General features: G+C 39.9%; 1 protein-coding gene across 1 annotated transcript in view; it reads right to left on the bottom strand.

Moving 5' to 3' along the window:
- The window catches only part of ZNF470 (zinc finger protein 470), a 37,528-nt gene that overhangs the window by 18,032 nt on the left and 5,998 nt on the right, over positions 1 to 13,498 (bottom strand). Inside the window, exons 3-5 of the mRNA XM_074315367.1 lie at positions 12,832 to 12,958; positions 12,565 to 12,660; positions 4,894 to 9,530 (exon numbers count right to left, since the gene is read on the bottom strand). Of these exons, the coding sequence (XP_074171468.1) occupies positions 7,657 to 9,530; positions 12,565 to 12,660; positions 12,832 to 12,958 (2,097 nt within the window). The 3' untranslated portion in view covers positions 4,894 to 7,656. Of the gene's footprint in view, positions 9,531 to 12,564; positions 12,661 to 12,831; positions 12,959 to 13,498 lie in introns of the transcript that reaches the window.

Below are 13,498 nucleotides of genomic sequence, written 5' to 3'. Positions count from 1 at the left end.
TTTTCTGGGACAAATGCTCAGAGATGCAGTTTACAGGTGGGATGGCATTTACTTCTTCTTCTTTTTTTTTTTTTAGTTTTTGTTTCTTTAAAATGAACTTCCAAACTGTTTGACAGTGACAGTACCATTTTACATTCCTACAGCCCTTATGAGATATCCAGTTTCTCTAAATCCTTAACAATATTTGATGTTATTATATATACTTTTATTCTATCCTCTCTGACTATGTAGTGATATCTCATTGTTAGTTTTTTGTTTTGTTTTCATTTTTACTAGCAGACTTTATTTTTTTAGAACAGTTTTACGTTTGCAGAAAAATTGAACAGGTAGTGCAATTTGCAGAAAAATTGAACAGGTAGTGCAAAGAGAGCTCACAGACCCACCTCCCTGCACACAATTTCCCCTATTATTAAACATTTGCATGAGTGTGTTACATTTGTTACAATTAATGAACTGACATTGATACATCATTACTAATTAAACAACACAGTTTACACTAAGGTTACTCTTTGCATTGTTAACTTCTGTAGGTTTTGATAAATGCATAATAATCTGTACCCACCACCACAGTGGCACACAGAATAGTTTCACTGCCCTGAAAATGCTCTGGGCTCCATCTGCTCAACCCCCTCCATCTTCATCAACCCTTTCAGCCACTTTCTGCTCCCATAGTTTTGCCTTTTTCAGCATGTCCCATGGTTAGAATCAGACAATACATAGCCTTTTCAGACTGGCTTCTTTCACTTAACATTCAATATGCATTTATGTTTCCTCCTTTTTTTTTACTTGATAGCTCATTTCATTTTATCACTGAATAATAATAACAATAATAATAAATGTTCCACAGCCTGTTTATCCATTCATCTATTAAAGGACATCTAGGTGGTTGTATAAAACTGCTATAAACATCCATGTGCAGCTTTCTGTGTGTGGACAAAAGTCTTCAACTCATGTGAGTAAATACCTCACATGGAGCGTGATTGCTGGACAGTATGGTAAGATTAGCCCTGTAAGAAACAGCCAAACTGTCACCCAAAGTGGCTGCATCATTTTGCATTCCCACCAGGAACAAATGAGAACCTCCTTGCCTCACATCCTCTCCAGCATTTGGTGTTGTCAGTTTCTTCTGGATTTTTGCCATTTTAATAGGTGTGTAGTTTGCAGTTCTCTAATGACATGGGATGGGAAGCATCTTCTATGCTTATTTGCCATCTGTGTATCTTCTTTGGTGAGGTGTCTGTTCGGATCCTTTGCCCATTTTTCAATTGGGTTTTCTTATTGTTGAGTTTTTAGAGTTCATTGTATATTTTGTATAAACGTCCTTTATCAGACACATGTTGTCTCTGCCTACAAAATGTGGAGGATTCAAGTGAGAATCCCTAGTCCCAGGAGAGTGATGGATGGGTCCTGCATCCCTGACAGAGTGAGTGAAGCAGAGTCCCCAGCCCTTGTTGGCTGTGATCAACTTTTACTGGGATCTTAACTTGTATCCAAGACATCTCAGAGACCTTGAAATCTGGTGTTAAGGGCTGATTTGCATCCCACCCCCCAATTTATATATTGAAGCCCTAACCCTCAGGACCTCAGAATGTAACCCTGTTTGCACATAAAGTCTTCGAAAAGGTGACTGAGTTAAAATGAGGCCATTTGGATGGGTCCTAATCCAATCTGAGGTGTCCTCTTAAGAGATTAGGACACAGACATGCACAGAGGATGACCATGTAAGGACACAGGGAGAAGACGGCTGTCTAAAAGCCAAGAAGAGGTCTCAGGAGGAACCAACCTGCCCACATCTTGATCCTGCCTCCAGAACCACGAGAAGACAGATCTGTGTTTAAGCCACCCATGCTGTGGGATTTTGTGATGGCAGACCAGTGCCTCTCAGGCTGGTGCACCTGGAGAGGTGGGACCAGGGGCCTTCCAGAGCTGCCCAACCCCTGAGGCCCATGGGACTGAAGTTCCTGTTCTGGGCAAAGTCGCCACCCCAACTTCACCCAGCAGCTTCCAGCTGGGCTTTCACTCTTTGCCACTCCTCTGGAAACCAGGTGGTAGCGAGGTAAGTACCTGGTTCCTCCCACATAGAGGCCCACTGCTGTGTCTGTCTGGCCCAAGGGAGAGTGGACAGGGAGGGGCTACAGGGGTTTCAGGCTTGTTTCTCCCAGAGCACCTGGCTCAGGACCCAAAATTGCAGCCGGCGGTGTGGGAGTTGGGTGGCACCGGAGGCAGGTCTGTGTGTCCAGGTGTCCTGCATCTCCACGCATCCCCCAAGATGTCTTGACTGGTCCAAGCCCAGCACATGAGTACTGGTTCCGTGATGGGCCTCATTTTTATTTGAATGATCCACTGGCCACAAATGACCCAGCCCCCAAAGCGCAGGAGGACACCCAGAACCAATTTGCCTGCTGGGGGACCCCCAAGCATCAGGGATGCCCAGATGGGGGATATGGGGACATACTACTTTCAGGGAGACAGAAAGAGGACCTACTGCCATGTAGCATTACCAATATGATGGGCTTTCAGTGCATGTCCCAGATATGCAGTTGGTTTCAGGGAGGGTACAAGGCATGGAGTATGGCCCCCACTTTGTGGGCTGGACTGGTATCCATGAGGGCTCTCCACCTCCCAGACCCCACCTTCTAATGCCGTCACTTTGGGGATTAGGGTTCAACATATAAATCTGGGGGCGACACACCCAGTCCACAGCACTGTCCCTGTGGCCCCAGGTCCTCACCTTGCTCAGCGGTCTGGTTTCTTTGTCACCTGCAGCCCATCTGATCTACACCCGATAAGCAGACCCTTCCCCTCCCTAGGACTCTTTCTAGCCTTCCAAATCTCAGAGCTAGGACCTGTGTGCCTGCATCCAGTAACCAACTGCCCCTCTGTGACCTCTCCTGAGGCAGAGACTCGGCAAGGCACAGTGTAGGAGCCAGGCTGAACCTCATCCCCCACCCTCAGGCCCAGGAGCCCAGTTGGGACCCTATTTTTACACACACTTCTCTCTTTCTTTCTTTTTCTTCTTTCTAAATTAAGTTCTGATCATTTCTTTTCCTTTGTCACTTTCTGGAAGTCTGGAATGATTGGCAACTTTTTATGCATTTAGCTATTTACAAAATATTCATGCATTTTAAAAGATCATTTCGTCACTTCATCTTGAGTCTTGCTCTCAAGACCCTTGTTCTACATATTGAAGCAACGGTTTCAGGATACCTATATTTTTGTTCCCTCAAAAAGGAAATACTCAGAGCAGCTTTTAAAAAATAAATAGTTTCAACTGATACGTTTACATAGTTGATTGATTTTATGGACGCCCCCCCCCCCACCAAGAAAACCTTACATGTTTCACATTTTCAAAACAATGTGTTCTTTCTACATTATTTTGATTTTTCGACATTAACATTCACTTTAAGCCACTATGTCTACGGTATTTAACTTGTTGAGTCAATTTTCTCTCTTTTGATCACCTTTCCATTAACATTATTTGCAATTTGATTAAAGTCTCTTATTTCTCTTATTTAAAAAACACCACATTTTAAAATGCCAATAATGATATTAATTAAAAACTCAGGGGATGGTGCCCGTCCCGATATGAATTACTCTGTATCATTTGTCAATCAGATTGTCTCCTTTTGGGAATCATATTCATAGTGTTTAGTGGCAAGAAGAGCAGTCCCCAGAGACCACTTACTGCCCTTATGAGGAGTGTTCCAGAACATTCCGTGAGGTACATGCCTTCTGAGTTCCAGGTTCCTTGGCTACAGGGAACACAAACACTCATGTGAAGGCTGCATCTGCAGCGGGCAATGGGCATTCTTCCTGCTGTGACCTAGAAATGCTGACTCCCTCAACTTATCCCACGTCTCCAGACCAACTTTCTGTAAAGGACAGTCCTTCTGGGAAAAATCGCCAGACACATTTCTCAGTTGTCACAACTTCTCTCAGTAGGTCTAGTGTCTCTTCCCCTTCTTATAAGGACACCAGTCCTATCAGATTAGGACCTCACCCATATCACATCATTTAACCTTAATTTCCTCTCTAAAGACCCCATCTCCAAATACAGTCACATTGGGGTATAGGGCTTTAACATATGAATTTGAGAGGAGGGTACAATTCAGCCCACAACAACCAATTCCATGATAAAATATGGAATTTAACAAGCACCCTATTTTATTAGCAACCCATAAAAGGAGTCTCTCAATTTGATTTTGAGCAATCTTAACCCCACGACTTTCAACAGTATAAGACATCCCTCAACAATACAAAGACCTTTAGTTTAAATTTTTTGCCTTGATGCTAGAAGTTCATGATTAGAATTTTAAATTACCCAAAGCAGTTAGATACCAGCATCATATACTCTCTTTGGACTTGGCATTCCTCTTCCTCTTAAAACTGTCATTATCCAGGACCCTCAGGTGACTCCAGCTAATAACTCACTTGTTCGTTTGCCCAGTATACACGAGTTGTTTCTTTCCTCAGGAAAGAAACAGGAGTCTTACTTGCCCCATCTCACCCCAAACCAATCCCTACTACCTCAGATTTTCCCAAGATTGTATTGCCTATCACCCAATCTTCACACCTATTTCTGTACTGGCTAAGTTTCTTTAATTGCTGGCAAATAAGCAACATAAGCCCAAAATGAAGAACTGGAAGGATAACGGGCAGTTTGAGGAAAGCACAAAATCTAGGGAGGGTCCAAAGATCACAACCACGACAACACCAGCGTCATCCCTTTCAGGGAGCTGTCCCTGGATGACACAGACCCACTGCCTTTCAAATTCCAGAGAATTTGACTGGCCAGGTCCATCAAAACCATACGCCAGTTACTCAATGGAAAAGAAGAGATGGTGTCCTCAAAAGGAAGAGGCAAGGAAAACTGGACAGGGAAAAACAGAAAAATATACTTTAGGTTTTATTTTTGATATTACAATTATGAATTTAAACTAGAATACAGGTCTGAAAAATTTTTAATTTATTATAGCACAGTCATCTCTCTATGGCTATACACACATTTATAATTTTTTTCAACAACTATGTATAATTCTATGAAGTGAATACATCATAATTAACTTACCACTGACCCATTACCCCTAATAGTTTACCATTAGAAAAAAAAAAATTTTTGCCATTATACATTTACCTACCTTTGTATACTTTGGATTCTGAGGAATATTGATTCAAATGGTATATACATAAGGCAAGTTATATAAATGACAATGGAATAAATTGTCTCATTTTTCACATATTCATCAAAACTGGATATTATCACTCTTCTATGATTTAAAACCAAGTTATTGGGGGGGGGGTAGAAATAGATATATCATCACTTTATTTTGCATTTTCCTGATTACTGGTGATGTTCAGTAATTTTCATTAGCTGTTTTTATTTCATCTTTGAACTGCCTGTTAGCTTTGTCCAATTTTCTACTGAGTTGCAGATGTTACTATTACTGATTTGTAATAGTACTTTGAATATCAGGGATTATCCTTTATTTGTTGCAAACATTTTGTTTTAGTCTCTCGTTGTCTATTAACTTTGACTCTGATGTTTTCCACACATAAATGTTATTTAGTTTAATGTCAGCTCCTTGGTTATGTGTAATGCTTCAGAAGGTCTGCCTCAAGCCAGGGTTATAAAAACATTCGGAGTTTTTCTTGTACCTTAACATCTTACGTTTAGATCTTTAATCTGTCAGAGCTTCCTCAGTGTGCCAGGGATCGAGCCAGAGCTTTCCTAATGCCATTTGATCACTCCATCTTTCCCCAATGCAATGAAGAATGCTTTTTGTCATATATAAGGAGAGTCTAGAAGCTCCACATACTCTGAATAAGACTGCCCGTCTCCTAGCTTCTATGCCAAAGGAAAGATGGAGCCCCAAAGCTCCACTGTCTAGCAGTCGTGTCCTCTGGTCAAGAGACCCTCTCATGTGGTCCTCTATACTGCCACCGGAGCGGTCATGAGAAGAACCCAAGAGCTCTGGTGCTTCAGGTTAGAGTACTCCTCCAGGGGTAGGGGCTGCTAAAAGACATGGGATTTCCTTTTGGGTGATGAAAATGTAAAATTAACCGTAGTGATGGTTGCACAACTCTGAACATAAAAGTCATCGACTCGTATACTATAAATGGGTGAATTGTATGATATGTGAATTATACCTCAAATAAGGCTGTTATATAAAAAAAAAGATACCCTCCACCAGCCTCTAGATCACTATTGATAAACAGTGAACAGAAGTCTCATGACCCTTGTTAAACCATCAGTTCTCTCTTTCTGCCACACTGAAAGCGTCATAACTACCGACCTTGGGACTTCTCCTACCAGCACTTGTCCTCACACCCTGCTTACCTCTTGTTCTTCCCGCATTTCCATTGCCCACGTATCCTGGGGGTGGTAAGGCACTCTCCCAGAACTCCCTGGCTCCATTTTGAAATCATTTCTCGTCATGATACATATCATGTACTTACCACACAGCATGGATTTCCCCGTTTTTGTCTTCTCCCACTAGATCTGTGAGAGCAAAATTTTTTGCACGTTTTGCACCCTGTTGTCTCTCTGATACCTAAAACGGTGCCTGGCACATTAGTAAATGCTCAACTAATGTTAATTGAATGAGTGCTACCTTCCCAATGGCATGCTGTATCACAATTCTACAGATGCTCAGAATGAGACTGTCAACTTGGAAATACACTGGGATTTTTATGGAATATTAGTGAATTTACATATTTAATGTGGGGAGAAATACCTTTGCCAGACAGAGTCCTTCTATACAAAGACATGTCTACCTTCCATTTACTCTATTTTTTAATAGTTAAAAAATAAGTTTAAGTATGTTTTAACATGTCCATTCGTAAGCTAACTGCAGTACTTATGGTTTTGTTTTGGTATCAGCCTTCAGTTTCTGAACAAGAAGGGAAGCTTTACTGTATTTCATGCTCTGGAACAATACAAATATCACAGGAATTGTCTGTGGTGTGTGTCTACAGAAGAAAGTACTGAAGTACCTTTTTCAGTTGATTTCATGGCTATTATTAAAGTAAACAAGCTAGGAAGCGCTACTAGATTTTGTTTTTAATACTGTCCTCTGGCTAGTCCTACATCCTGCCAAACTCTTTTGTTCTAATTGGCCAATTCTCACTTCTAGGTGCTAGGTAGAGGGAGAGTTCCTCATCAACAGTGCTCTGTGTCCTTATATTTATTCACAGAGGGATTTGTAAGCCACCATGTTACCCTGCATATCATACACCTTCAACTCTGAATGTATCTGTCTGTCCTACTTACTGGGAGAGTAGAGTCCTCTGTCTGCTCTAAAATCTGTATGTTTCTTAGTCTTGACCTCTACTGGTTCACTGTACTTACAGGTGAACAACTGTGAGGAAAACTTTACCTAATGGCACTAATGATATGCCAAGGATTATGTGCTAAGCCCCTTAAATGGATTATCTAACATGTTCTTCAACCTATGTGCTTTGAATGGAAAAGTTACATGAATATAAATTTTTAAGACATTAAGCTGCTACCGTGTAAAAAAGGAACTGGAGGGGAGCCAGAGGGAAAATGGCTGTGATATTACTGCAGAAATTCAAGCGATATGGTTGCATCTTGGATGATGGCAGTGGGACATGGGAAAAAGTGGATGGGTTCTAGAGGTATTTAGAAGATTGAATCTAGAGGACTTGGTGGTACAGTGCTGAGGAGGAAGGAAGAATTGAGGACGACTCTCCACTATGAACTCGCTGATGATGAGTGAGATGTACACTCTGCCTGAAGGCTTTTCCACATTCCTTACATTCATAGGGCCTTTCTCCAGTATGGATTCTCTTATGTAGCGTAAGATGGGCAATCTGGCTGAAGGCTTTGCTACATTCCTGACACTCATAAGGTTTCTCTCCAGTATGAATTCTTTGATGTAGAGTAAGGGATTTACGGTGGCTAAAGGCTTTCCCACACACATTACATTCATAAGGTTTCTCACCCGTATGACACCTTTGATGACAAATCAGGGAGGCCCTCTGTCTGAATGCCTTCCCACATTCACGACACTCATACGGTCTTTTGCCCGTGTGGAGCCGCTGATGTTGAACAAGATAGGAGCCATCACTGAAGGCCTTCCCACACTCAACACATTCGTAAGGCTTCTCACCAGTGTGGACCCTCTGGTGTTGAACAAGGTGTGCCGTCTGGCTGAAGGCCTTACCGCACTCCTTACACTCATAAGGTTTCTCTCCTGTGTGTATTTTCTGATGTTGTGCAAGGTGTGCATTCTGGCTGAAGGCTTTGCTGCACTCCTTACATTCATAAGGTTTCTCTCCAGTATGAATTCTCTGATGATGAGCGAGGTGTGTGCTCTGCCGAAAAGCTTTCCCACATTCCTTACACTCGTAGGGTTTCTCTCCAGTATGAACTCTTTGATGAAGAGTAAGTGAGCCACGATGGCTAAAGGCTTTCCCACAGAGCATACATTCATAAGGTCTCTCTCCTGTGTGAATTCTCTGATGTACAGTCAGTGATGAGCCATGGCTAAAAGCCTTCCCACACACATTACATTTGTAGGGTCTCTCTCCAGTATGAATTCTCTTATGCTGAATAAGTCCTATGTGATCTGTGAAAGCCTTTCCACAATCGATACAGTCAAAGGGCTTCTCTCCAGTGTGATAATATCTCCGATGACGTATGAGAGAAGCATTCTGCCTGAAGGCTTTCCCACAGTCAACACATTCATAGGGTCTTTTTCCAGTATGAATCCTTCGATGATGAGCTAGGGAAGAACAATCACTAAAGGCCTTCCCACATTCAATACATTCATAGGGCTTCTCTCCAGTATGGACTCTCTGATGCTGCGTGAGGTGTGCGAGCTGGCTGAAGGCTTTCATGCACTGCTTACACTGATAAGGTTTCTCTCCAGTATGAACTCTCTGATGTTGAATTAGATGAGCATTCTGGCTGAAGGCTTTTCCACATTCAGTACATCCAAAAGGTTTTTCCCCTGTGTGAACTCTCTGATGTTGAGCAAGGTGGGCACTCTGGCTGAAGGCTTTCCCACACTCAATACACTCATAGGGTTTCTCTCCAGTATGAATTCTTTGATGAAGAGTAAGGGTTGAGATTTTGCTGAAAGTTTTCTCACAGTCGTTACATTTTAAAAGTTTCTTTGCTCCACAGACTTGCTTCTGCTTTTTTACAAATGAATGTGTTTTTAAGCTTTTCTCATCTATGGCAAAATTATACATTCTCTCTTCAATGGGAAATAACTGCTTTATATAAGATAATGTATTCAGATGAAAAATTGTCCCAGACTTGTTAGAGTGGTCTCTTTTCTCAATAAGTGCATCTATATGAGTGACTGTCGCTTGACTAAAATGTGGCTTTGGACTTACCGGCTCTCTCTCACACAGGTCTTCACATTTCCAGTTTCTCCCTAATGTGGAACATTCAAGGTCATAGGTAGTAAGTCTTTTCATTATCATTGCCTGGGATAATTTTTCTTCATAAATGTCAAGGTTTGGAGATAATTCCTTGGTCATCCACACATACTCCATGTCTGTAAGATATTAAGAAGGCAAATGTCTCCTTTATTTAATGCCAGAATAATGGATACTTCCAAAAGAAAACCATGGGACTCAAACATTTACTGAAGGCCACAGAGGTTAACGTTTTTTACAGTTTTCAGACAAAGGTAGGCAATGCAACTACCTTTGTATTTCTGGAATAAACCCTCTTGGCTATGGTATGTTATTTCAACATGATTTTTTAATTTAAGATTTTACACCAACATTCATAATTGAGATTTGTCTGTAATTTCCTTTTTTTGGTGCTGTTTTGGTAAGACTTTGGTATCAAGTGTTATGCTGTCTTGATAAACACATTTTTAAAATTCTCTGTCACAAAACATCTTAAACAATGCTGACAACATTTTTCCTTAAAAGTTTTACAGAATTTATTTGTGAAATATTTGGTATTGCTACTTTTCTAGAGGGAGAGAATTCTTAGGTAACTTTCTATATTCCTTCAATGGTAATGGGTCTGTTGAAATTTTCTTTCTCTCTTCTGGTGTCAGTTGTGGTAATTTACATTCTCCTAAAATATCACTCATTTCATACAAGTTTTCAAATTATTTACAGAAAGTTGATAAAAACAGACTCTGATGATTCTTTCAAGTACTTATGCATCAGAGGTTATTTACTATCCTTTTACTTCTTGTTTTCTCTCATTTGTCCTGACAATTTATATATTTTATTGATTTTTTAAAGAAGCACCTATTTGATTTAATTAAGTACCTATTTTCTAATTCATGTATTCCTATTTTTTTCTCTAACAGTATAAATCACTATACATGACTTACTTGGGTTTTCTTTAAGATTCATTTTGGTCTTTTCCTAATATCTTGAATTGGATACTGATTTCATTTATTTTTTATTTCTTATTTATTAATGTACATCGTTAGGGCTTTCAGTGACCTACCAACAATCCTCTTCTTGAAAATATGAGAACTAAGAGTAGGCCACACTGCAGTCACAGAACAAACTCCAACCATCTCACGTGAGGCTCATTTCCCTGCAACATACTGTTAACTTGTTTCCTAAACTAGAAAAACAGCTCTCAAGCAAGGCAGGGAAAAAAAAATTATATTTGAAAAAAATAAACTGGGCCAAAAATCTTAATGACTGCAATAAAAGTGGAGAGATTATAAATGATAAGAGGAAGGAGGTAACATCAGTGAGCTAATTTCTTCATCTTTCATATGGGTGTCAAAAGATGATGTTTTGCATCAACAAAATAAAGAGGCAACCAACTGAATGGGAGAAGATTTTTGCACACAGTGCCTCCGATAAGAGGCTAATATCCAAAATATACAAGGAACTCATGAAACTCAACAACAAAAAAACAAACAACCCAATTGAAAAATGGGCAGAGGACCTGGAGAGACATTTCTCCAAAGAGGACATACAAATGGCAAATAGACATAAGAAAAACTGCTCAACATCACTGATCATCAGAGAAATGCAAAGAAAAACCACAATGAGATATCACCTCACCCCAGTCAGAATGGCTATCATCAACAAGACAAATAGTAACAAGTGTTGGAGAGGCTGTGGAGAAAAAGGAACCCTCATACACTGTTGGCGGGAATGCAGACTGGTGCAGCCACATGGAAGGCAGTGTGGAGGTTCTTCAAAAAATTATGAATAGAATTACCATATGACCCAGCAATCCCTCTCTTGGGTATCTACCCAAAAAATCTGAAAACATTTATAAATAAAGACACGTGTGCTCCAATGTTCATTGCAGCTTTGTTTATGGTGGCCAAGACATGGAAACAACCAAAATGTCCTTCAATAGATGAATGGATAAAGAAGTTGTGATATATATACACAATGGAGTACTATTCGGCGGTAAGAAAAGATGATATAGGAACATTTGTGACAACATGGCTGGATCTTGAGAGTATAATGCTAAGCGAAGTAAGTTAGACAGAAAAAACAAAGAACCATATGATTTCACTGATATGTGGTATATAAACCAAAAACAACAAAAGAACAAGACAAACAATTGAGAAACAAAAACTCATAGACACAGACAATAGTTTAGTGGTTACCAGAGGGTAAGGGGATGGAGGGCGGGAGTTGAGGGTAAGGGCGATCAAATATATGGTGATGGAAATAGAACTGACTCTGGGTGATGAACACACAATGGGATTTATAGATGATGTAATACAGAATTGTACACCTGAAATCTATGTAATTTTACTAACAATTGTCACCCCAATAAATTTAAAAAGATAAAAAAAAAAAAGATGATGCTTTGAAACTCAAGCAGATAAACTTCAAAATACGAAGTTTTAAATATGTAAAGACGTAAAGGTAAAAACTTGTGGGACTAACAACCTTTCCAATTCAAGGGGTGGGATGATGTGAGGGGGGAAAAACAGGCATAAACAACAAAGCAAGAATACGTAACAACAACAGAAAGCACTAAAGAGAACAATAATGAAAAGCAGAGGGAAGAATATAGCTATAAAACTTGTTAATCCAATAAACTCACATTTTAAAGAAAGGAAAATATTTAAACCAGTTCAAAAAATTAAACACAAATTTGTCTAAAGAATTTAGAAATGTTGAAAATCAGGAATGATTAAAACAGTATGGTACTTGAGCAAAACTAGGTAAATATCAATGGACAATAACAGAGTTCAGAAACGTTCCATGGGATTTGTAGGAAATCAATAAAGGTAAAGGTGGTAGGTCATACCAGTGGGGAAGAGAAGGTCCATTTAAAAATGATGTTAGAACAAGACGGTTCAATTTGGGAAAGATTTTTCATAAATCAAGAGAAAGAAACAAATTGTTTCTACCGTCTGAGTCATAGGGATCATGTTGAGAGAACTAAGTCATTTGCTAAACAGTGCCAATCTCATCATGCATGGGCAGGCCCACATGCTCAGAAAGCCCAATATTTAAAAAAAAAAAAAAAAAAAAAAATGGGGGGAGGGATTTTGAGAGGTGTTTTCCAATAAGTCTTAAAGAGAAGAAACATCTTGAAAATAGTCTTCCCAGCTCCAGTAATCCTGTACTTACCTGGGCACAGGACTCCTTTCATCTCTTCATTCGTTACCCAGGGCTCTTTACCTTGCTCCAATAAGGAGATCACATCTGGTTTTAAAATGCAAAGACCTGTAATTAAGATAAGAAAATTGGCTATGCTGTGGCAATTCCAGAGCTACGACCCAGTCCAAATGTTATTGAGAGAAGAGGGATATTGTAGGAAAATGCTGGTACAGGCAGGAACAATGGCTGAGGTGGAAAAACTCCTATGGGGAGGTGGAAGGAGAAAGATGCTCTTACCCACTGACACTAGGTTTCTGTAGTTTTCCAACATCACCTTCTTGTACAAAGTCCTCTGAGCAAGATTCAGCCATTGCCACTCATCTTGGGAGAAGTCTATGGCCACATCTGTGAAAGTCACTGAATCCTGAAATGACACAAATATAATTTTGCTCAAACAGTGTTTATGCCCCCATTTAGCTGGACCTAGAGTAAAGGATTATGCTATTCACACTTTGGGGAAAAAAACAAACATTGTGCGCAAGTAATTGTACTGGGGGTCTAAATGATCCAGGTGAGGTAGTTACTGGACAACTTTTCTGCCTAGTTATACATACATATTAAGAAAAAAGATATGACAGATGCTCTCTGCTCTTGGAGTATTTACAATTCTATGAAATTTATGAGCATTTATGAAAAAATGTTGACTGCATTCAAAACAGTATCAAGTACTAAATTATTTTATCTATGTTAGGAGCTATGTCACTTTTCCACATGGAGAAATTAAAGAGCTTTGGTACTGTGAAGGAAAGTTTCAAGGAAGGACGCTGACCTGATGAACATGATTTCAATCTCCACAATATATTCTACAAAATCTTAGTGTTTTTGAGATGTTAAGAGGTGTACCTAACACAGGACAGTTAAGAGGAATGGCATCAGAATTCTTCAAAATTGAGAAAAAGGCCAA

Source organism: Rhinolophus sinicus, linkage group LG11, assembly GCF_036562045.2.
Source record: "Rhinolophus sinicus isolate RSC01 linkage group LG11, ASM3656204v1, whole genome shotgun sequence".
Lineage (NCBI taxonomy): Eukaryota > Metazoa > Chordata > Mammalia > Chiroptera > Rhinolophidae > Rhinolophus > Rhinolophus sinicus.
Note: the sequence above shows the minus strand (reverse complement) of the source record. Positions and strands in the feature narration are given on the sequence as shown.